The sequence below is a fragment of the Caretta caretta genome, chromosome 12 (genome assembly GCF_965140235.1).
Source record: "Caretta caretta isolate rCarCar2 chromosome 12, rCarCar1.hap1, whole genome shotgun sequence".
In the NCBI taxonomy this organism is placed as follows: Eukaryota; Metazoa; Chordata; order Testudines; family Cheloniidae; genus Caretta; species Caretta caretta.
Window position 1 is genome coordinate 2,463,038 of NC_134217.1, and position 25,159 is coordinate 2,488,196.

Consider the following 25,159-nt stretch of genomic DNA (forward strand, 5'->3'; position numbering starts at 1 on the left):
TCCTATAGCCATCTGGCCCGACCCTGTCACACTAGATGAGATGCTGTACCCTCTGGATGACCTCTGTGTACCCCAAGGGGTATGCGTACCCTTGGCTGAGAACCACAGCTCTAGTGTAATGAGCAGCTCCTTCCTGAGCTGCTAAATCCAGGCCAAGGTTTAAGGAGATCCTGTATGGCCCATAGGCTGTGTTAGTCTGGGAGCTGGAAAACTCCAGGGGCTGACTGAGTCAATGAGGAATTCTCCTTATACAGAGCACAGGCCTGTCTCTTCTCCAGCATGAGGGACACTAAAGACCTGAACTGCCCTCAAGTTTTGGGGGGCTGAGAGCAGGGTTTTGGCTGGGGTTTAGAATGGTGTTATTGGACTGGCTGAACCCATCCCTTTGGCAAATCTCTCTCTGGGGACTTATCTGGCCCCTCCCTGCAGTATCCCAGTACCTCCAAAATGAAAAGTGGAGTGATTCTGGGAAATGGAGCAGCCCAACCCATTCAGGGACTTTCCGGTGAGTTAACATCCATGCTGGCTGCAGGGTGCCGAGTGGGGTCTCAGTGAGATCTCTTTGCTCCACAGCGCGTGGCTGCTGTGTCCATTTCCAGCGAGAACCCGCCACCAGTCGCCTGCAGCGACTGTAGAAGGACAAGGCACCCAGGGAGCAAGGGATGATACAGTGAAGCCACCACTGCTGCCCTGCCAGGCGGGAAAGTGAGAAGTGAGAAGGGGCAACATGCATCTTCTCTGTCATGCCAGCAGCACAGCACGATCTCACCAAGGGCTTGGAGAGCCAGGCAGCTGCTGCAACGGCCCATGCAGCATGTCCCCAGGAGGCGACCCTGTTGGGCTCTGGTGTGATCACTCACCATGCTGGCGGGGCTGGGTCAGGGAGGCCTGCCCTGTGGCAGACTCTGTGGCGATTCCAGCAGCTCAGTCACAAGCAGTAAGCAGGGGACGGTATCACAGGCCGGATGAGCTGCCCTGCACAAGTAGTGAAGCCAAACTCAGGTCGCGGCTTTTTGAAAGCTCTGACCCTTCAGCTGGCATGTGCAATGGGCTAAGCAGGTGTCCCTGGCCTGGGGTTGTTAGCTTCACCAATCGCCCACTGCAGAGAAGAGAGTCCAAATCGCACAAGAGCAGCGTCACCAATTCTTGGGATGCATCATGACTCCTGTGAGCTTTGGTGTCTTTCTTAAAGCCCCCAGCTCCTGGAGTCATGCGATTACATAGACAATCTCACCTTGCATTAAAAATACATTTTTTTAAAAAGTCTCTAGCATTGGTGGTTGTGGAGAAAAGCATGGAAACGCGGCCTGCATGCCACCTACAGGCCTGGACACCAGGCGCCAAAGAAACCAAACCCACAAGTTCAAAATCTCATGATTTTAAAGCCAATCTTGTGATTCTGGGGGCCTGACCCCTGATTTTGACAGGTCTTTGGCAATACTGCAGTGAGTAAGCTCCAGGCACCAGAGGGTTAAAGAACAGGGCTGAGAGACTGGGATTTTTCACTGCCTTAAGCAAAATGGAAACAGAAAAACTGCAATCAGAGCGCGCCCACACAGAGCCTGAAGTGACAGGTGTGAATTAAACCCCACGGAGTTCTCTTCCTGCCAGTTTGCAAATGGCCTAGCCCTAGCTGTGGGCTGGCTACAGGCTCCCAATGCAGATTTCAGAGCGGGGGGAAGAACATCACAGGATGAAGAAGGATCTTTTCCCTGTAACCCCCAGGCACCCCACAGGAGTTTCCTTCTCGGGAAGGATCTGAACAGAGGGAGCTGTGACTTTCCCTTCCCTCACCAGGGGCTCAGGATTCAGCCAGGAGAGTTTTTGTCAGCTGTTCTGGGGGCCGGGCTAACCCCTGTGGCAGGCAGACATGGCCATGCCGGTCACAAGACAGTGACGTACAGCGCGGCACATGAGCTCAAAGAGACCTCCCAGCCCCAGGTTTGCCTTGTTTTGATGTGCAAACTTCATCTTGCAACAGCAGTGAGAGGTGACCCTGCTCCCCAAGGGAGATCATTCTGCTGCTGAATGCCAGGTGCTTAATCCCAGAACCCCTCTGGGGGGGGAAATGGCTCTCCACTGGCCACCTAGCCCCTCCCACCACCTGCCTGCAGGGCTTGTGGTCTTCCAGCTCCACCCCTCTGAGGCTGGGCTATATAGCTCAGGACACCGTTCCTATTGCTTCGGCAAAGGATGTCTGTCAGCCGGTGCCGGGCAAGGAGCGAACGCTCAAGAGGCCGGGGCCCAGGAGGCACAGCTAGCGAGCTGCATGCCAGAGAACTGGAGAGCCAGAAATGGGCACACAGAACTATTGGTGGCTAGATAGGGATCAGCAGTCCCAGCCTCGCGCTGTGGCTAGCGAAGCCAGTTATTAAGCTGCCTCACTCTAATGAGGGATCTACGCATAAGGCCGAGCTCCCACGTTGCTCTGCCGGGCCTGGAGAACGTGCCCAGCCAGAGAGGTTTGCAATTCTCTCCTCAGAGAAGAAATGCAGGCATGAATGCAATGAGTTCACTAACAGGTGCTCCGGATCAGGGAGGCTCCCCATCTCTGCCCCACTGTTGGGTAAAGGCACTTCTTCCACCTCCCAGCTCCACTGGACAGGAGATTTGGAGCCCTGTGGCCCTGCAGTGAGAGAGCCAGTGACCCATAGGCACCAAAGCAGCAGGGAGAAGGCAGCAAAGCTGGCTGTCACCACCTGGCCGTCACCACCTGGCCAGCCCACTCCCCTCCGTCACGCAGCATAGAGGGGAGCCAAAGTTGGTAGCCATCCTCCAGTGAGAGTAACACTGCACCTGCAGGACCGGCCCACAACATTTTGGCACCTGAGGTAGGGAGTTCAAATGACACCCCCTCGCTTGGGCCAAAACTTTGAAAGGTCTCAATTCTGCCTTCTTCCTGTTCTTCTACTCTCATGGTGCTGCTCTGCTACCAACCCTGATAAAGGAGAACTCACAACTTAAAATGCCTTGTTCAAAAATTTTAAGTACCACTTCATTTTCAGACGCCTGAACAGCAAATGTAACTTTTCTTGTCTGGCATGTTTATCTGTTTGATTATTCAAAGTGGGGCTTTCCGTGCCTTCTTGGTTGCAAAGATTTGAACTGCTTCCTGCTGAAGGTCCACAGTCTGGGCCAGCTCATGCTCTATTGAGATGGTTGCAAGGCCAATCAGCCTCTCCTGTGTCATTGTGGAGCGTAGATGTGTTTTTCTTAACTTCAGCTTGGAGAAGCTGCGTTCTCCACTGGCAACTGTTACAGGAAGTGTTAGAAGTACGCGAAGAGCAACAAAAGCATTTGGAAAGAGGGTGGTCATCTTATTTGTGCACATATATTCCAGAACAGCCTTTGGAGTTGATTCTGCTGAAATGTATCTTGAAAGGGCTTTCAGTTCATCACCTAAATCACTTGCATCAATATCACACATGTCATCATGTGTCAACACTGTCTCTAGTGCCCTGCATTGCTGCTGTAGGTCTTCTTCAGGTATAGTGAGGAGTTTTGGAATATCCTACAACATCCCAAATATACTGCTGTGTTCCTTGAACTGCATGAAACGTTCTTCAGCTGACTGTATTGCACAATCTAGCACCTGGTTAAAGAATTCAACTTTGAATTATTGTTTGGGGTCTCTTATGAGGCATGGGATAATCCTATAATCAAAATGTCTTCTTTGGTGACTCTTGTATTCTTGAATGGGTGGGAAAATAGCTTCAGTGTGGAGTTCCTCTGCCAACTTCTGTGCACTCTTCAGAACGTTTTCAAATCCTTCATCTGACCAGTAAGACTGTAGGTATGACTTTGCTTTGTCCAGTTGTTCCATTGCTCCAGATATATCAAGGTCAACACCTTAGAGTCTCTTGCCTACAACGTTTATTTCAAACAGTATGTCATGCCACAACACTAAGCCACACAGAAATGTGAAGTTATGCATGTTTCTGGTGATTCCATTTCCCTCTGCCACTGTTCTCCCACGAACAGTTCCTGTCATAGCATTAGCCTCCATAATGGCAACTGTGGCAACATCTATCTTCCCAATTTGACAGGTTTCAGAGTAACAGCCGTGTTAGTCTGTATTCGCAAAAAGAAAAGGAGTACTTGTGGCACCTTAGAGACTAACCAATTTATTTGAGCATGAGCTTTCGTGAGCTACAGCTCACTTCATCGGATGTAACTCACGAAAGCTCATGCTCAAATAAATTGGTTAGTCTCTAAGGTGCCACAAGTACTCCTTTTCTTCCCAATTTGGTGTTTGATAGGCTTTATCGCCTCCACTCGACTTTCCCATTGTGTGCCACTCAGTGGTTTTAGTGTCAGGGAGGATGTTCCCAGATGTTCTCTAGAAGCTGATGCTGCATCACTGACCACCAAGTTCAATGAATGAGAACTGCATGGGACAAAAAAAGCTCGAGGGTTTAACTCTCGGATCCGTGTCTGCACTCCTCTTCTTTCCTCTCACGTTGGCACCATTATCGTAGCCCTGACCTCTCATGTCAGCTATCGCAATTCCCGTATCTTCCAGCTTTTTAAGAAGCACATTTGTCATACCAGCTTCTGTAGTATCATCAATGTCAATAAATTCTAGAAAATGCTCTCTGACAGTCACCATTGCAGGGACACCGGGGAAGTCCCGGATGACTGGAAAAAGGCTAATGTAGTGCCAATCTTTAAAAAAGGGAAGGAGGAGGATCCTGGGAACTACAGGCCAGTCAGCCTCACTTCAGTCCCTGGAAAAATCATGGAGCAGGTCCTCAAAGAATCAATCCTGAAGCACTTGCATGAGAGGAAAGTGATCAGGAACAGCCAGCATGGATTCACCAAGGGAAGGTCATGCCTGACTAATCTAATCGCCTTTTATGATGAGATTACTGGTTCTGTGGATGAAGGGAAAGCAGTGGATGTATTGTTTCTTGACTTTAGCAAAGCTTTTGACACGGTCTCCCACAGTATTCTTGTCAGCAAGTTAAGGAAGTACGGGCTGGATGAATGCACTACAAGGTGGGTAGAAAGCTGGCTAGATTGTCGGGCTCAACGGGTAGTGATCAATAGCTCCATATCTAGTTGGCAGCCGGTATCAAGTGGAGTACTCCAAGGGTCGGTCCTGGGGCCGGTTTTGTTCAATATCTTCATAAATGATCTGGAGGATGGTGTGGATTGCACTCTCAGCAAATTTGCGGATGATACTAAACTGGGAGGAGTGGTAGATACGCTGGAGGGGAGGGACAGGATACAGAAAGACCTAGACAAATTGGAGGATTGGGCCAAAAGAAATCTGATGAGGTTCAATAAGGATAAGTGCAGGGTCCTGCACTTAGGACGGAAGAACCCAATGCACAGCTACAGACTAGGGACCGAATGGCTAGGCAGCAGTTCTGCGGAAAAGGACCTAGGGGTGACAGTGGACAAGAAGCTGGATATGAGTCAGCAGTGTGCCCTTGTTGCCAAGAAGGCCAATGGCATTTTGGGATGTATAAGTAGGGGCATAGCGAGCAGATCGAGGGACGTGATCGTTCCCCTCTATTCGACATTGGTGAGGCCTCATCTGGAGTACTGTGTCCAGTTTTGGGCCCCACACTTCAAGAAGGATGTGGATAAATTGGAGAGAGTCCAGCGAAGGGCAACAAAAATGATTAGGGGTCTGGAACACATGAGTTATGAGGAGAGGCTGAGGGAGCTGGGATTGTTTAGCCTGCAGAAGAGAAGAATGAGGGGGGATTTGATAGCTGCTTTCAACTACCTGAAAGGGGGTTCCAAAGAGGATGGCTCTAGACTGTTCTCAATGGTAGCAGATGACAGAACGAGGAGTAATGGTCTCAAGCTGCAGTGGGGGAGGTTTAGGTTGGATATTAGGAAAAACTTTTTCACTAGGAGGGTGGTGAAACACTGGAATGCGTTACCTAGGGAGGTGGTAGAATCTCCTTCCTTAGAGATTTTTAAGGTCAGGCTTGACAAAGCCCTGGCTGGGATGATTTAACTGGGAATTGGTCCTGCTTCGATCAGGGGGTTGGACTAGATGACCTTCTGGGGTCCCTTCCAACCCTTATGTTCTATGATTCTATGACATTTTCACTAGGTTCTGTTGTTGTTACAAAATGCACCATTAAAGTCATTTGTTCTGTATGGCTGATGTCAGGTGTGCCGTCCAGAACAACAGAGTAATATCTTGCTGGCTTCAGATCTGCCACAATCTTCTGTTTGACTTTTGTTGCCAGTAACTGTATGGTCTCATTTTGAATGGTTTTTCCAAGGTAGTGGTGTGTGTACCACGACTTGGGAGTTGACTCTTCTTAGATGCTCCTGGAGTACAGCATCAAACTGAGCCACCAGCTCCACAGTTTTAAGGAAGTTTCCATTGTTTGTCACATACAGCTGATCTGCAGTGCCATGCAGGGCTAGGTTTTGGGCTGCAAGCATTGTCACAATGGCAATGAGCCTTTTCAGAACATTTTGCCAGTAAAGAGACTCTGATGCAATCTTCTCTTGATGCTGATCATCCATGGTGGCCTTTAACCTTAGTCTCATCTCCAGCTCTTTCCAGCTGTGGAATGCTCTCTGGTGATTTGCTGCCTTCTCATGGCATGCCAGATTTCTAGCCAGATTTTTCCAGTCCTTTGGTTCCTGTAGAACCCAATGTGGCTGGAACATTAGACTGGAAGAGTTTGCAACAAAACCAGTATGCAGCATTCTGGGTTTTTGAGTACATAAGCCATGGCCTCTCCACTTTGTCACCATTGGGGATTTCACACCAGTAACGTGTTGGATGGAAACTTCTATTTTCATTGTCTTTAGGGAACATGAAGTTTTTCACTTGCTGTGGCCCATGCAGTAGAAGGAAGTCCCTCAGGCTACTGCTCAAGTGGGTCCACAGTCCTGGATCCTCTGGACTCAAGGAACTAAACTCAGCAGCAGCTGTTTCTTGCACCTCCACCACACTCTTCTCTGATCTGCACTTTTCTTCAGGACTGTGCATGGTTACATCCACTTGAGATGGAGATATGGATGCTGCAGCAGCTGCCAGGTTACCTGCACTCTGACTGGAAGATCAGGCATCTCCTCACCACTCACATCCTCACTGGGGCCGGAAGGCTCACCATGAACATTTGTGTCTATGTATCTCGGGAGAGCTCCTTTCTGCTTAGATAGAAAAGCTTTCTTTGCTTTCTTTCTTTTTCTGAATGCTGCCCCAGGGGGGCGTTTTCTTCTTTCACTCATGGCTGCTGTTCTGTGCCAGCTAGAGTGGCTCTCAACACTCAGTTGAAGGGGAGAAATAAGCAGGCTGGTAGCAGGGCCTGAGTGAGGGAAGAGATCAGCGTCTTAGGGCCTAACTGGCTGCTACTACTCCAGTTGACAGTCTGTTCTCCTCAAGTGGGTTCAGGGAAGCAGCAGGACACAGGAAGCTCCCTGAGAAGCTGGGGTTAATCAGTCCAGGCTCCTGGGGGGCTAGAGAGGGACATAAGAGGCTCCTCCTCCTCTCTCTCCCTGCAGCTCCTGCTGCTTTCTGTTATTCCCGCTCCCCTTTTCTCCTGCCTGCCTGTTCCGTCTCTTGTGCCCCCCTCCCTCCAGCACAGCACTCCCCCATCTCTGTGCGTCTCGAGCAGAGAGGATACAGATGCACCAGCAGCAGACACCATTTTCCACACTCTGGGTCCTCGTGGCGCCCCCCTCCCCCCTGCAGCCCAGTCTGGCACCTGAGGTGGCCGCCTCAGTTCATCTCATGGTAAGGCCAGCCCTGCTGATTACTCCATTACCTGGCAGCGCTCTGCACCCTCAGCATCATAGTGTGGATGAGGCTCTTCGCTGCAAGCTTCAGCAACGCCTCCAAGAAGAGAAAACCAGGGCTGTGTATCCCGGGCTCGCAGGTGCAGGAAGGAAGCCGTGGCATTGCTGGGGCATGCACTGACTCCCATCAGGCACTGGGGGTCATAGACTCCCCCGGTACAGGTGAGGAACAGCTGGGCAGCTGGGAGAGCGATATAGTCAATGTGACGCCCCCTGAAGACGCAGGGAGGGACGTGGCCGGACTCTTGGTGTAAGTCAAAGATCTATGGAAATGGCAGTGCAGAGCCACAGGCTCCCCATCAGCCAGGCACTGTCCTTGTCCCTCCACTGCCCTGGCAGTGCAGGGATCTACTGTGGCTGGCCCCAAGCCTCCTCAGCCGTGAGGGAAGCCCTAGAGCGGGTGTTACCACTGCCCCAAGAAGGGAGAGTGAGTGCCCCTTTCCCCTCCCAGCCCGGCTGGCCATGCCCTCCCTACCAGCCACAGTAGATCACCAGTGCTGCAGAGGGACAAGGACAGTGCTGCAGAGGGACAAGGACAGTGCAGCTTCCTTCCTGCACCTGCGAGCCCAGGATACAGCACCTTGGCTTTTCCTTCTCGGAGACGTTGCTGAAGCTTGCCTCATCCGCACTGTGACACTGAGGGTGCGGAGCGCTGCCAGGCAATGGAGTAATCAGCCCTGACTGGCACTTGGCTTGACATTGAATTGCAGAGCACCACAAGGCTGATCTGCCATACGCCTGGCATGGAGGCTTAGCCATTATATAATCCAGGCGTTTCCTTTACTCGGTCCTTCATTCCTATGGAGTACGTCGCCAATAATCAACTTGTATTGCATTAGCATGTACAAACGGTCCATCTAAATGGGCATAGACTAGGGGGCTCAGCGCACCCTCTTAACACCAGCTGATGGTTACAAACATGTAAAGCTGCCCCCAGGGCAGCATTCACAGGTGCTTCCTGGGCAGCCGGATCAGACCCACACTCCACAGGATTGATGTGCATACAGAAGACGTCATGCAGCTGTTCACAATAGGAGAGCGAGAATGCTTTGCAGGACATTGAGACTGAGAGGCACCCAATGGCTGAGAGGGAAAGGATGGCCCAGGGGATAGAGCAGCTGTGAGCTATCCAGGTTCAATTCCTGGTCCACCTCAAACATCCCGAGTGACCCTGTGCATGTCACTTAACTTCTCTAGGCCTCGGTTCTCCATTATCTCCGAGGGTAAAAGCACCGGGGTTCAGGGGAATAAATCTATTACAGGCTGCACAGAGACTACAGTGAAGGGCACCGGATAAGCACCTCAGATGGAGATGAGACAGAGGCAGTGACCAGACAGGGGCTATAGGGATCCTCGGGGGAGTGGGGTTGGGGCAGTGGGAGAGGAGGGAAGAGTACACTGAGGGTGGGAGGAATTGAAGGGGGTGAAGAAGAGATGGGTGGGGGGACGTCATGTCAAACCACATGTCACAGCTCACTGTACTTCGAGGCACTGCCGGTGGCAGACGTCCCAGCGCAGCTGAGGTGCCAATGGCTCAGAGCCAGGGAGTGCCCAGCACACAGGACAGCCATGCGGGGGGACAGAGAGGCCAAGTGGCCCGCGTGGACAGGTGAGCAGCTCTGCGAGGTGAAAACAAAGCCAAGGAGCATATGAGAACTAGGAGAGCTTGCTGGGAAGGCAGTGCTGGGAGGAGAGGGTGGGTACGAGGCAGAGTGGGGGTCGGGGAGGAGACAGGATCTGCCATGAAGGATCAGTCTCAGTATGTTTTCATTAAACAAGTGGTAGAAATTTCTCCAGCCACCTGCTCTATTCAATGGAAGCCCCGTGCATTCCTAGGGCCTTTACACAGCACCTTTCTCCTGCTCAGCAAAACCCCTGAGGCAGACGCCTCCCCTCTCCTCTGGAAACACTGCCCGGCAGCGCCTCACAAGAGCCGGCATGCTGTGCTGAGACTCAGCACTTACCAGCATCCGCCTGCCTGCCTCTCTCTCGCACACGCGCGTGCACACTCACACACACTACCTGAGTTGTGTGTTGATCTGCAAGGCTTTGGCCAGCATCTTGGCTCCAGAGTCGCCAATGGTATTCCCACTGATGTCCAGCGTGCGGAGGCTGGCGTTACTGCCCAGCGCATTCAGCAGGACGTTGGTTCCCAATTTCAGTCGCGATTCGGCCACGGACAGGGATTGAAGAGGCTGGAAGACAAATGCCAGAGGGAGAAATGATCAGGTGCTGGTGCTGCAGGGGCCCTAGGGCTCTACCAGGAAGCAGGTTTCAGTGTAGCAGCCATGTTAGTCTGTCTTCGCAAAAAGAAAAGGAGGACTTGTGGCACCTTAGAGAGACTAACAAATTTATTTGAGCATAAGCTTTCGTGAGTTGCATCCGATGAAGTGAGCTGTAGCTCACGAAAGCTTATGCTCAAATAAATTTGTTAGTCTCTCTAAGGTGCCACAAGTCCTCCTTTTCTTTTTACCAGGAAGCAGGTCGCCCTCCCCCGCATCTAACTACACAGACTGGGCCACCTGCGTAATGGGACCAGCTGGGAAATCCCTGCCCCCTAGAATGCCCTGTGCGGCTCACGAGCTCTTTGCCCTCTCTGGGCTGGGTCTGTGTGCTGTGCTCTAGCTCTGGTGGCCTGTAGTCCTTGGCAGCCAGTCAGTGCAGGGGACAAGCTAATGAATACAAAGCTAGGGCCAGGCCAAGGCTCATAGATCACATGGGGTGGGACATGGAGGGAGGCACCTGGAAGCGGTTTGCATGAGGCCAGGAGCCGGCGAGAGGCCTGCAGGTAGCCCTGCCCTGCTCAGGAGCTCCAGTGTTCTCTATGCTTGGGGAATGGGCAAAGCCAAAGCAGAGCTGCCCTTGGACAAAGACACCGAGGGGCAGGGAGAGGGGAATTTGTGCACCCCTCTTCCCTGTTCCAGTGTCCCTGTGCCAGGGAGAAGGATGGTGAAGTAAGCCCTGCTCTGCCACTGACTCATGTGTGACCCTGGGTGAGTCACTTAGCCTCTCTGTGTCTCAGGTTCCCATCTGTAGGTGGGGCACTAGACATGCCCTGCTTCCCCAGAGTACAGTGAGGGTGAACCCACTACTGATTGTGAGGCACTCAGATACTCCTGTGATAGGGGCCAGACAAGTATAGACAGACATCATTTGGCCCTACCACAGGCAGAAAAGCAGCAAGAGCCAGGGGGAAGAAAGCAGAGACAACAACACAGGGCAGGTCTGAGCCACTCCTGGCCTCTCGATCCTGCTGTACCTCAGCAGGAGGAGGGGGCAATCCTAGAGGATAAAGCTGTCGTTTACCTACTAATGACCTGGTAATCACATGAACGGGAAAGGCCTGTTTAATGGGATTTGGGCTGCACAGACCTTTTCTGCCTGTGGCAGCAATTCTGTAATGCACCAGTGGGTTTTCTCCTTTAAAGGAGACCTGCAAAGATTAAATAACATCAGTGCCCTTGCCCCTTTTGTGTCTCTTTCACAGGGGATAGGCCTGAAAGGGGTTTCTTCAAATTAGAAATTCAGGTCTGGCCTAGCCTCTATTCCCTGGAAGACGCTATGGATGCCCAGAGGACTAGCAGGCTGACAAGGAGGAGTAACAAAAGTGAAATGAAATCTAAGCAGCTGAGGCCGGGCTAACTACAGAGTGAGGGTGTCACAGGGCAGGTTACGTCGGTCTCCCTGTGTAAGTGTCTACACTAACATTGCCACCTGTCCGGGTTACACCCAGACAGGCCGGGTTTTGGCTTCTGCATTCGGGTGCCATTTAGGATTGCCAGGTGCCCAGGTTTCGATGCTAATTTGCACCTGAACCAAAAGTCCAGTTGGGGGAGACACCAGGTCATTCACCCGCATCAGCCCCTGCTCAGCTGGGGCTGCCTCCTACCTGCAGGAAGGCTCCTTGAGAGGATCCAGCGAGTGACGGGGGAGAGGAGCGAGTGTGGGGCCCAAAACCGGACACAGTACTCCAGATGAGGCCTCACCAGTGTCGAATAGAGGGGAACGATCACGTCCCTCGATCTACTGGCAATGCCCCTACTTACACATCCCAAAATGCCATTGGCCTTCTTGGCAACAAGGGCATACTGTTGACGCATATCCAGATTCTCGTCCACTGTAACCCCTAGAACAAAGGACCCTAGGTCCTTTTCTGCAGAACTGCTGCCTAGCCATTCAGTCCCTAGTCTGTAGCGGTGCATGGGGTTCTTCTGTCCTAAGTGCAGGACTCTGCACTTGTCCTTGTTGAACCTCATCAGATTTCTTTTGGCCCAATCCTCCAATTTGTCCAGGGCCCTCTGTATCCTATCCCTATCCTCCAGGGGAGGGGGGGGGATGTTGGATAAACATGGGGAAATAGTTTTACTTTGTGTAATGACCCATCCACTCCCAGTCTCTATTCAAGCCTAAGTTAATTGTATCCAGTTTGCAAATTAATTCCAATTCAGCAGTCTCTCGTTGGAGTCTGTTTTTGAAGTCTTTTTGTTGTAATATTGCAACTTTTAGGTCTGTAATTGCATGACCAGAGAGATTGAAGTGTTCTCCGACTGGTTTATGAATGTTATAATTCTTGACATCTGATTTGTGTCCATTTATTCTTTTACATAGAGACTGTCCAGTTTGACCAATGTACATGGCAGAGGGGCATCACCTTTGTTCTGGGCTGTTATCCATCCCCCTACGTACAACACACATCTCTCCTGCTCCCTCAGCTGTTGATTCCTTTCCTATATTCTCCCAAACACAGAGAGAAAAGCATTTATTTCTCAGTCCAACCATTCCTTTCAGATTAACACCAACCACAGAGGGAGAGACTCCATGGAAGAGAGAGACAGCAACTCCCCCACATTCTGCATCTGAACTGAAACACAAAATGGCCAGTTGTCTCACAGCTGGCCTGGGGATTCTGAAATGAATAGTAATAATTCAGAGGAAACGGCGCGAGTGATTCAGTTATGGGGCTCTGGGCAGGCACCACAGCAAGCACTTACGCAGTCGTCTTCCTGCGTGAGCTGAACAATCCGGTGGAGAACATCGGCCAGATTGTCCCTGCGGAGGAGATACAGAGGGGTTATCTGTGTTTCCCCATCGCACAGCAGAGCCTGATGTGGGCTCAAGTCAGCACCAAGCTGGGAAGTGTTCCATTGCGGCTGGACATTACTCTGACTGCACGGCTCACCTATGCACCTCCCTCTCTCCTGCAAGCCACCAGCCTTTCCTAGTTGCAGTCAGCCTGTGGCAATGAGCACTTTCCCGAGAGGCCGCAACATTCTCAGAGATATTCAATTACACCTCCCTGTTGGCTGGCCTAAGAGGGGGTGACCACACTGCAGTGTCCCTGCCCCTGAGACCCCAGCGCTGCTGCATTATGTCAACTGGGCAGTAACCCAAGAACAAAGGACTGGCAGGGATGGCCATTGAGTCCAGTCCCCTGCTACTCACAGGCAACCCCGTCAGATCATCCCCTTCATAAATGTATCAAGGTCCCATCTTCAAACTAGCTGGGTCCTTTGCACCACTACTCCTGCTGGGTGAGGTGCTGCAACAGCCTCCCCGCTGATGGTAAGAAACCTTCTAATTTCCAGCCTAAATGTACACCTGGCCAGTTTATCCTGGTTCCAACATTATCCTTTAGCTTAAACAGCTCTTCTCCCCCGTCCCACCCCTCCCACTATTTACAGAGAGCAATCAGCCCATCTCTCATGGCTAAGCAAGCCAAGCTCTTTTAGTTTCCTCTCACAACAGGCTCTCTCCAGTCCCCTGATCACCCCAGAAGCTTCTCTCTGCACTTGTTCCAGTCTGAATTCAGGCAGCAAGAGCTCATCCCTAAACCTGCATCGGGCTGAGTACTGAGGCAAACACCGCAGGCCTTTGGGACTCATGATAGTCCATGGAAATTCAGTACTGCTGTGACTGGACTGGAGGTGGTGGAATCCCTGTCACTGGAGGTGTTTAAGAACAGATTGGCCAAAGCCCTCTCAGGGCTGGTCTAGGTTTCCTTGGCCCTGCCTTAGCACAGGGGGCTGGCCTGGCTGACTTCCAGGTCTGTTCCAGCCCCACATTTCTAGGAGATGATTCCATGGCTTTGATACCTCTGATTTACAAGAGCATTATAATTTAAAGGCCCAGTACACACAAAGCCAAATGGTGATTAACAATGCAAAGCTACAGTCTGAGCAGTCATTGCAGTAAATAAATGTAATCTGACTACCTGCAACATACCTAGTGTGTATAAAAATCGGGGATTAGGCCCAGGCCTGTTAAAGTTCACTTCATTACATGCATGAGTCACACGACACTTACTTGGATTTGATGTTAAAATTCTTTCCTAAGGAGACGTGCCTAATGGATTTGCTTCGGCCAATCGCCAGCACCAACGTGACCATGTCAGCATCAAAGCCTACAAAACACAAAAGCAGCAATGACAATCCGTGACCAGTGTCTGACACTTAGTGACTGCCAATGCCCCAAGGACACTTGGCATGAACAGGGAGGAGAGGAGTTAGACGTGGCAACTGCCGGCCACACCTGCAGCAGGAGAGTTGTGAGAAAAGCCCAGATTTTGCTATCGTAGCACCAGATGCTGCTAAACCTTACGCTGAGGGGCGCATCCCTACCTGAACAGGCCCACGGAGATGGACAAACTACTCAATCTGTCCCCTGGCCACCTTCAGGGCACCACAGCCTTGGCAGATGGTGACTCGCTGGCCCGAGGAGGCTAGTGCCCTTGCAGAGTGGATGGGTTTGTGGGGGATCCTGGTGGGCTATTCCCCCACGCAGCTTGACCAATCCCAGGCTCTGCTTTCAGACGGCCATGTTTCTCCAGGGCTGGTTGTTAAGCTCCTGTGTGGAGTGGAGAGAGCCAGCAGAACAATCCTGCCTCTGCTCCTCCCAGGGCACCTGGCTGAACAGACGGAATAAAGCCTAGGGGAGGGGGGACATAATCATGCATGGGGGGGCTGCTTGGCAGCTGGGAGGATTCCTGGCTGCTGACGGAGGGGCCTACAGTGCCAGTTCTCTCCCAGTGCTTCCCCTCCTGGCTTGAAGTGAAATGAGATGATGCTTCTGACTGCAGGGAAGGGGTCTACAACCCAGGAGATCAGGCCCCCCACCTTGGCCGCCAGACACGCACTGTTACTTAGCTCAGAGAGGGCTGTCTGCTCAACAAGGTGGGCTCTGACAACAGAAGCATGGCGGGGTGGCACAGGAGCCCTCACAGAACCAAGAAGCAGGGCTTGCCCACGGGGAAAGCTGTCTGCCTCCTCGCCCAGAACAGAGTCCCTTAAACACCAACAAATAGCAGCCAGCCAGAATTCAAATACAGAAAATACAGCCAAAGCAACTGCCTTGTGACAAGCCCAGCAGGGTTCTACGCGTTCCCTCCACAGGCATGTTGAGTGGTAAAGCCAGTCAGCCCCAGTCACCACGCTACTCGCCCAAATCCCATTAGCAGGTCAAGAGATGCAGAGACTTGGGAAATCTTCCATCAGAAACAATAAAAAGGGAAGTGCCACAGGGAATTTCGAGAAGGGAGTTCCCTCCTTCACAAGCCCTTTTTAAGTTGATTTGTCATTGCTAATTTCCAGTGAAGTCCTACCAGAGCAAAATACACACACAAAACCAAACCAGGCCAGGAGAGGAGAGAACTGGAAACCCATCCCAAAAAAGAATGGTGCTGGGGCACACTAGAAACCAACCAGCGACTCTGGAGCAATGCCCTGTGAGAGTGCCAATATACTTGTTGAGGAGTCTGGTGTCTGGCCAGCAGGCAGCCAACGGGCCAGGTAACCAGGTCGGTCATTTGCACACAGCTGTCACCACTGACCAGACAGATGGAAAATTACTTCACACAACGGCCCCATTAGCACAGAATTGCTCTTCTCTAAGCTGCTCCTGTGTCCCAAACTCAGAAGGAGAAATGGGCACATGCCACACTACCAGAGCAGTGCAGGAACCACAAGAAATTCTGCCATGTCAAAAATGGTTTTTGTTCCTAACTGAAACAAAACCGAAGAATTAAGAAATCTGCCGAGAAATGAAATTTAAAAAAAAAAAAACATGAACTTGGGGGTCAATGAAACCTTTGCTTTTGATTTCATTAAAAAACCCAAAGCATTTGGAGAATGTCAAAAATTCCATTGAACTTGACATGTTCCCACAGATAGTTTCTATTTCAGCCAAATGGCATTTTCTGATGGAAAAATGCTCCACCGGAACAAAATGTACCAGGTCTAGCTACAACGCAGCTACAGCGTGCCAGCCAGCCAGCCACTTCTGCCCCATTAGCACTTGTCAGTAACAGGTACAAGAAGAGAAGCACCAAATGAAAGCAATGGAGTCTTGGAGTAATGGAAGAAGTACACCATGGAAACGGGGAAGCATGCCTACGAATAGCGATACAAAGCAGCAAGGGCAGGGATGGCAGCAATACCATATAGAACAGGGTGTGCAAACTGCGGCCCACTGGCCACATCCAGCCCGCGTGCCAATTTAATCTGGCCCTCGAGCTCCCATGGGGGAGCGGGGTCTGGGGTTCACCATGCTCCAACCAGGGAGCAGGGTCCGCAGCTGCTCCGTGCACACATGCGGCAGCTCTGCACAGCTCCCAGAAGCAGCGGCATGTCTCCCCGCTGGCACCTATGTTTAGGGGCAGCCAGGGGGCTCCACACGCTGCCCCCGCCCCAAGCGCCATCCCCACACCTCCCATTGGCCAGGAACTGCGGCCAATGGGAGCTGCAGGCACGGCGCCTGAGGAAGGGGCAATGCGCAGCAGAGCCACCTGGCCATGCCTTGGGCTACAAGCCGGAGGGGGGACATGCCGCTGCTTCCGGGAGCTGCCTGGAGCCTGTGCCTGAACCCTCCCGCACCTGAACCCCCTGTCCCAGCCCTGATCCTCCTCCAACCCTCTGAACCTCAGTCCTAGCCTGGAGCACCCTCCTGCACCCCAAACTCCTCATCCCCACCCCACAGCCTGCACCTCCAGCTGGAGCCCTCACCACCCCCCCCGCACCTCAACCCCTGCCCCAGCCCTGGTCCCCCTCCCACCCTCCAAACCCCTCAGTCCCAGTCTGGAGCCCCCTTCTGCACCCCAAACCCCCCAGCCCCACCCCAGAGCCCTCATCCAACCCCACCAAGCCCCTGCCCCAGCCCGGAGCCCCCTCCTGTACCCTGAACTCCACATTTCTAGCCCCACCCCAGAGCCCTCACCCCCTCCTGCACCCAAACCCCAATTTCATGAGCATTCATGGCCCGCCATAAAATTCCTATATGGAGATATGGCCCTCGGGCCAAAAAGTTTGTCCACCCCTGGTATATAACCACACATGGCACCTCAGAGAGCCTCAGTCACCCCTCATCAAAACAAGTCTCATCTTTTAAATGGTTATTTAAACAACAATTGATGGGATCTTGACCTCCTCAGTCATTGTTCTGGCAGGGGACTTATCTTGGCTTCTGTAGAATGGCAGCACACAGCCTCCTGCCAAGGTTAAGAGGAAAAGACACTTCCAGCCACGGTGACAAAGCTCACTGTAAGTCAAAGAAACTATGTACCTACCATTGTCTGATAAATCCAAATTCCTAATTGCATTGGCATCAAAAATCAGATCTTGGATCACCTGGGCACCTGCCGATCTCAACTTTAAATGAAAGACAAAACAGAACAAGAGTAAAGGGAACATTCAGATTTTCACAACCAAGAACATGACAGTTGGGAAAGTCGAGTGCTTAGTGCCCCTGGGATCATCCTGCAATAAGAGCAAACATTCTAACCCGGAACCCCACCATGAACTGCCTGCAGATTTCAGAGGAACAGCCGTGTTAGTCTGCATTCGCAAAAAGAAAAGGAGTACTTGTGGCACCTTAGAGACTAACCAATTTATTTGAGCATGAGCTTTCGTGAGCTACAGCTCACTTCATCATCACTACATCTGATGAAGTGAGCTGTAGCTCACGAAAGCTCATGCTCAAATAAATTGGTTAGTCTCTAAGGTGCCACAAGTACTCCTTTTCTTTTTGCCTGCAGATTGTTCGCACAGCATGCCCCGGGCTCAGGTTAGAACCAAAGCCACCGCTGCCGGCACAGGGCAGAGACACAGCACGTGGAGGAAGGAATAAATAAAAACCCTTTGCACTTTTCAGCCATGGAGCACAAAGCTGTCGCCAAAGGTGGGTGGGCATTATTATAGATGGGGAAACTGAGGCCTAGAGGCCCAGAAAATCCAGGGGAGTTAGGTGCCTAACTATCTTTGAGGAGCTGGACCAGAGAGATTCACGGTAACTTTCCAAAAAGCAGTTTAGGAGCGACTGAGGAGCCATTTTCAAGAGTCCTTCAGGAGCCTAAATCCCAGTGACTTTCCATGGGAATTAGGGTGCCTAAACCACCTAGGTGCTTTTCAAGCTTTGACCCTGTGTGACGGGCCTAATGTCTCAGCTCTGCTGCAGCCACCTTAACCCCGATCCGACTCCCACTCCCGTTAGCACAGCCAGGATCCTCATTCCCATCAGCCTCCGAAGGCGCTGGGGGGAAATCGTGAACACGGCAGAAGTGTTAGGAAACCCTCAGGAAGAGGCCCACAGATGGGAGGGAAGGTGGGAGAGGCTTGGGATTGCAGGACCTGCCGTGGGAGTGCCCATTTGTAGTCAGAATACGTAGCTGCAATGCTCCCCAGCCTGGTGCCAGCACCGGGCAGTGCTCAGAAGCAGCAGAAAACTGGCTCAGCCCTGGCTATCTCACAGGCACCGCAGGAGGGGCTCCTTTCAGACAGTTAACTCTTTTCAGGTCAAAAAGAAAAGGAGGATTTGTGGCACCTTAGAGACTAACCAATTTATTTGAGCATAAGCTTTCGTGTGAGCTGTAGCTCACAAAAGCTTATGCTCAAATAAATTGGTTAGTCTCTAAGGTGCCACAAATCCTCCTTTTCTTTTTGCGAATACAGACTAACACGGCTGTTACTCTGAAACCTGTCTTTTCAGGTCAGTGGCTTACACAGGATGATGCTCTCCCCCCTGGCTTGGCTTCTGCCCAGGCACTCCTCGTAAATGCCTAGATCGTAACATCCACGTAACAATTAAACTACTCGATAATGGGCTGAAAATTTGGCCTTGGTGGAAGGCTACAACTCCATGAAGTCCTACTGCTCTGCCCAGCCTCTGTGCTCTGGTGGGAGAGCTACACTTACTGCCCAGCCCCGGGAGTTCTTCACCCGGGGCTGTGGGGCTCAGATGCAGTGTCATGGTTTAGCTGGAACTCAGCTGTCGCTCCGCTTTACTGGGTCACGTGCCATGTCCTCACCTCGCAGCTACTGAGGTCCAGGTGCAGGTCACTGATCTGAGAGTTATACGCCAGCCCCTGCAGCAAGGCCCTGCAATGAACCAGAAAGTAACCAGCGTTTCAAGAGGCTGTGAACCCAGCACTCACATCAGCAGGCAGAGGGAGCTGGATATGCTGCCAGCCTCCCCATGGAAACACCCTCGGGAACAGTCAGTGACTCCCCTCTCACTCACCCTGCAGGGCAGGGTGCACACTGGGGCTACAACATGGGGTCACTTGGGGCAGCTGGGGGTAGAAGCAGCCCTGGCTCTTGCTCCCTGGCCCTGCAGCCCCTCTGGAACAGTGCGTGGTGCTAGGAGAGCCAAAGGTGCATCCCACCAGCCGCCCTAGCTATCCTAGGTTCTCCCCTGCCATCCACCAGCATGACACCTGAGCGCCTTCTGCGGCTAATCCACAGCACCTGCAATGGCCCTGCTGGACTCCAGGGAGTCTCTGTCACCACTCCTGTCTGGGGTCACACTACGGGCTCCCGCTGCCCCTTGACACAAGTACAGTTCTGTTCCTTTGTCTCCTGCATGCTCACTCGCCCTATTGTCAGCAGGACTGAAGGGGCTGGGGAAAGGGCAGGCAGTGCTGAATGATGGGGGAGGGTGAATCAGGCGGGGCCTGCACTTGGATGTCTGGGGAACTCCCTGCCCCAGAGGAGGCTGCTAGATATATTAGCTGGGCTTAATAAATAGGGATTTACTAAATCAATAGCCTGTTATCGGCTAAACCCCTCTGACTGTGGTTTCAGGCAGGTTATCTCTGGCCCAAGTAACTCCGACCCTACACATCCCCCGCCCAGGACCAGCTCTAGGCACCAGCAAAGCAAGCACATCCGTGGGGCAGCACAATTCCAGGGGCAACATTCCAGCCACCCTTTTTTTTTTTTTTAAAACCACACAGACTTGGGGCAGCAAAAAACCTAGAGCCAGCCCTGGCACCCCCCGACTGCAAACCACAGCAATTTAATCCTCTAAGGCTCCCCCAGCCATGGCCACAGGCAAGACTCCCCAGGACACCCGCAGCTTTGGTTTTCCCACCCGCTGTGTACATACACGTGTGCAACCAGCAACCAGAAGGCGCCCTCTCGAGGACCTTGCTATTCGCACCTGTGTTCAATTTGCAGAGTACAGGCTGAGCATCACTAGGGCTGAGATGTTGGAGGCTAGTCACCGCTGTAAATCTGTCCCCAGTTGCGGGTGCCGAACCCTTGCAATTCTGTCCCTAAGTGCATTGGAAAACAGGCCCCTTACCTTACGGCCTCTGGCGGCAGCTTGGTACACGCCAGGCCGACGTATCGGAGGGCAGCCGCCTTGCTGAAAAACAGTTTGATGGCTGGAGGGACATCTCTCAGCTTTCTAAAACAAACAGAAGAGGCATCGGATCCCAGCATATTGTCTCAGCCCCCTTTCTGCCATTTCAATTAACCTCAACTCGGCCATGGCCTCTGTCGACAGTAACACAGCCCGGACACCAGCCCCAAATCACAGAGTCCGTCGGTTTGGAGCTAGGGTTGCCAGGTGTCCAGTTTTGGACCGGAACACCCGGTCGAAAAGGGACCCTGGCAGCATTGGTCAGCACTGCTGCCAGCAGATCGAGGGAAGTGATTATTCCCCTCTATTTGGCATTGGTGAGGCCACATCTGGAGTACTGTGTCCAGTTTTGGGGGGCCCCCTACAGAAGGGATGTGGACAAATTGGAGAGAGTCCAGCGGGAGGGCAACAAAAATGATCAGGGGGCTGTGGCACATGACTTATGAGGAGAAGCTGAGGGAACTGGGCTTATTTAGTCTGCAGAAGAGTGAGGGGGGATTTGATAGCAGCTTTCAACTGCCTGAAGCGGGGTTCCAAAGACGATGGAGGTCAGATGTTCTCAGTGGTGGCAGATGACAGAACAAGGAGCAATAGTCTCAAGTTGCAGTGGGGGAGCTCTAGGTTGGATATTAGGAAACACTATTTCACTAGGCAGGTGGTGAAGCACTGGAATGGGTCACCTAGAGAGGTGGTAGAATCTCCATCCTTAGAGCTTTTCAAGGCCCAGTTTGATAAAGGCTTGGCTGGGATGGTTTAGTTGGTGTTGGTCCTGGCCCTGGTCCTAATTTGAGCAGGGGGTTCGGCTAGATGAAGGTCTCCTGAGGTCTCTTCCAACCCTAATTTTCCATGATTCTAAGTCCAGTTGGGAGCACAGCAGGGCTAAGGCAGGCTCCCTGCCTGCCGTGGCTCCACGCTGCTCCCAGAAGCAGCGGCATGTCTCCCCTGCGGCTCTTATGCCTAGGGGCAGCTAGGGGGCTCTGCGCACTGTCCCCACCCCAAGCACCAGCTCCACAGCACCCATTGGCCAGGAACCACAGCCAATGGGAGCTGCAGAGGTGGCGCCTGTGGACAGGGCAGCACACAGTGGTGCCTGGCTGTGCCTCTGTGTAGAAGCCGGAGGGGGGACATGCAACTACTTCTGGGAGCTGTCTGAGGTAAGCACTGCCTGGAGCCTGTCCCCCTCACCGCCTCCCATGTCCCAACCCCCTGTCCCAGCCCCAATCCCCCTCCCACCCTCTGAACCCCTCAGTCCCATCCCAGAGCACCCTCCCGCACCCCAAATCCCTCATCCCCAGTCTCACCCCAGAGCCTGCACCCCAAGCTGGAGCCCTCACCCCACCCCCAAGCCACAACCCCCTGCCCCAATCCCCCTCCCATACCCTGAACCTCTCATTTCTGGCCCCACTCCAGAACCCACACCCCCAGCTTAGAGCCTGTACCCCCTCCCATACCCCAACTCCCTGCCTCAGCCTGGAGACCCCTCCCATACTCTGAAACCCTCAGCTCCACCCCCCAGCTGAAGCCCCCTCCTGCACCCCAAATCCCTCATCCCTGGCCCCACCCCAGAGCCCACAACCCCAGCTGGAGCCCTCACCCTCTCCCGCATCCCAACTCACAGCCTCAGCCTGGCGCCCCCTCCCACACCCTGAACTCCTCGTTTCTGGCCTCAACCTAGAGCTTGCTCCCCAAGCTGGAGCCCTCACCCCCTCCCGCACCCAAACCCCCTGCCCCAGCTGTGACAAAGTTCCTCCTCTACCTTGGTGGGTCTTGTGCTTATTGGCCAAGGATTTGCTCGCCTTGGAGCTTCACGGCAGCCCTCAGTTTGGCTGTTTTCACGAACCCACAGTCCAGGTCAACTCCTCCTGTGTCTGACCAGGAGTTGGGAGGATTTGGGGGGAACCCGGGTCCACCCTCTACTCCGGGTTCCAGCCCAGGGCCCTGTGGGATGCAGCTGTCTAGAGTGCCTCTTGGAACAGCTGTGTGACAGCTACAACTCCCTGGGCTACTTCCCCCTGGCCTCCTCCCAACCCCTTCTTTATCCTCACCACAGGACCTGAAGTGAGTTCCTTTTTAAAGCCAGGTGACCTGATTAACTTGCCTTAATTGATTCTAGCAACTTCTTGATTGGCTGCAGGTGTTCTAATCAGCCTGTCATCTTAATGGTCTCCAGAAGGTTCCTGATTGTTCTGGAACCTTCCCTTTTACCTTACACAGGGAAAAGGGACATACTTAACCTGGGGCTGATATATCTGCCTTCTATTACTCTCCTACAGCTATCTAGCCCGACCCTGTCACACAGCCCAGTGAAAATGAACGAGTTAGTGAAGGTGGATGGAGTGAGCAGAGGTAGGGCCTCAGAGAAGGGGTGGGGCCTTGGAGGAGGGATGGGGCAAGGGTGTTTGGTTTTGTGCAAGTAGAAAGTTGGCAACCTTATTTGGAGCATCTGCAAAACGGTGCTACGCTGGCAGCATTCCGAGCTGCTAGGGCTTGAGAGAACCCTTAAGACCAGCCAATCTGCCCTCCAGCACAGCCCAGCACAGCCCAGCCCAGAGATCCTTAGCCAGTGACTCCTGCACCAAGCCCAGACCAGCTGGCTAAGCGAGAGCAGGTCTTAGAAAGACATCAATCTTCATTTTAAAATGGCAGTGACAGAGAAGTCTGCACATCTTCCATGTGTTTTTGGACCAATGGAAAAAAACAAGTACAATTCAAGTGACTTTTAAAATTGTCTAAGAAACCGAGTTAACAAAATAAATGAGCTTATGAACAACCAGAAAATATACTTCAAGTGAAAAAACTATAAATGGACTTCTTTGCAAAGAAATTGTAAGTTTTCTTACAGAAAAAGCCACAAACTGTCTGGAAAGGAAGAGTAGATTGAATTACTTGCCTCAGTGAAATTAAATACCCAGAGAATTGCTGGGCCTGTGGTCATAATGACTGGGGCTTGCTCACCTGTGACTCCCTCTGCCGGTGCTTTGGAGGCACGGCCAGGCAGGTCTGCATCTTTTAAAAGTCACTTGAATTCTAACTGGTTTTTTTCCCATTGGTCCAAAAACACATGGAAGATGTGCAAATTTTTATTTCTGTGGGCCAAACCATGTAGAAATGTAAATGTCAGAGCTAGAAAAGCTCTGCAAGGGTATGGGTCCCTTAGGAAATTGTACTCTAGTCATTCATTCGTCTGGGCATTCCATTCTATTGTTCCCTCTTACAGTGCTAGAGATCGGTGTCTCCACCCACAGGTGAGATGCAGAAGACTGGGCCAACCCTGCAGCCACTCTGCGTCCAGCCTTGTTCTCTGTCTGCTCTCTCTACCAGCCCCTTTGGTTTCCCTGGGATTCCCCCTACCATTACTCCCTCTAGGTCTTCTTTCTCTGGAGCTTCTCATGAAGTAAAGTTGCCATTACAGGTTCTTATCTCAGTAATGTATTTAATTTTGATGAATTTATTAAGTGTTAATTAATGCACTGTGGGAGTCCCCCCTCAGCCCTCTGTATAAATTGACCCTCTTCTTTCCGTATGTTTTGCCCATAGGGTTTTCGGCAGCCCTAGGTCAGCCAGCACTAACACCTGTGCCTTTGCAAGGGGGTGAAGGAAGGGGACCATGAGATCCCTGTTTATGTGATTTGCAATAAGTGTTATCATTACTCAGGGTACCAAAAGTAGTTAAATAAGTGCCTTGTAGAATCCCAAAGCAAGCTTATTTTCATTTCTCATATAATAATCTCATATACAGTATACACACATTCTTCATTAATTCTATGGGTGGATATCATTATTATTATAATTATTAACTAGGTTACTGGTTTTTTTCAGTGTGGAAAAGTGTGTGCTAAATGTTCGCCTTTAAAAATAAATAGATAAATAAAATTCCCTGGGTGCGCACCCTAATGAAAAGTGCTGTGCACGCCTATGAAGCAGGCCCCCTGCCTCAGGTGCAGCTCCCATTGGCAGCGCTGGCCAATAGACTGGGAGCCTCCCGGCCAATGGGCTGGAGGTGGGGGGGAGGCAAAGGGGGAGACTGTAGGGAGCTCTGGAGCAGGGGAGGCCGTGGGGGAGGGGAGTTGTCTGGCACAAAAGGGGGAGGCTCTCTGGTGAGGGGTGACAGGGGCACAGAGGCCATTGGGGCCCTCTCAGGGGGGGCAGAGGGTTGTGGGGGTCTTTGGATGGAGCCAGCCACAGCCTGGATCTGCTCTGTGGGGGGGTGTTGCTATAGCCCCCTCAGGAAGCCCCCTCTGTACTGTGTATTTTATGCCAGCCCGGGGTGCCCATCGAGGCTCCTTTCCCCCACCCCCGGCTCCATCTATCCGTCCCCACAACCCCCTGGCTGTGTCTGTCGGACAGTGACAGACTCCTGCCGCTCTCTCTGCCTGCGGCTCCCTTCCCCCCACGCCGTGGAGGCACAGCCAGGCAGCTCTGGCGTCGGCCCCTGCAGCTCCCATTGGCGGGGGTTCCTGGCCTAGGGGCTGGGAGCCGGTCAGCGCTGGGGCCTCTCCACAGCAGGCGGTGACTCCGGGGACAGGGAGCTGCTTGTGGGGCACCAGGGGCCCATATAGCTCCGCCTATGGCTGGGTGAGTCAGCAGCGTGCCCTTGTTGCCAAGAAGGCCAACGGCATATTGGGCTGTATTAGTAGGGGCATTGCCAGCAGATCGAGGGCCGTGATCGTTCCCCTCTATTCGGCATTGGTGAGGCCACACCTGGAGTATTGCGTCCAGTTTTGGTCCCCCCGCTACAGAAGGGATGTGG

The 25,159-nt window shown here is 52.4% G+C and overlaps 1 protein-coding gene across 7 annotated transcripts in view; it reads right to left on the reverse strand.

Annotated features, from left to right (window-relative positions):
- Positions 1 to 25,159, reverse strand: part of CARMIL2 (capping protein regulator and myosin 1 linker 2) — a 139,219-nt gene that overhangs the window by 60,739 nt on the left and 53,321 nt on the right. For all 7 annotated transcript variants that reach the window (XR_012664514.1, XM_075118251.1, XM_048816442.2 and 4 more), the window contains 6 exons: positions 20,350 to 20,454; positions 19,073 to 19,142; positions 17,336 to 17,417; positions 14,083 to 14,179; positions 12,771 to 12,828; positions 9,802 to 9,974 (listed from right to left, as the gene is read on the reverse strand). Coding sequence is in view for 6 of the 7 variants with exons in the window: in XM_075118251.1 (XP_074974352.1) it covers positions 9,802 to 9,974; positions 12,771 to 12,828; positions 14,083 to 14,179; positions 17,336 to 17,417; positions 19,073 to 19,142; positions 20,350 to 20,454 (585 nt within the window). In the remaining variant the exon portion in view is untranslated. The remainder of the gene's footprint in view (positions 1 to 9,801; positions 9,975 to 12,770; positions 12,829 to 14,082; positions 14,180 to 17,335; positions 17,418 to 19,072; positions 19,143 to 20,349; positions 20,455 to 25,159) is intronic.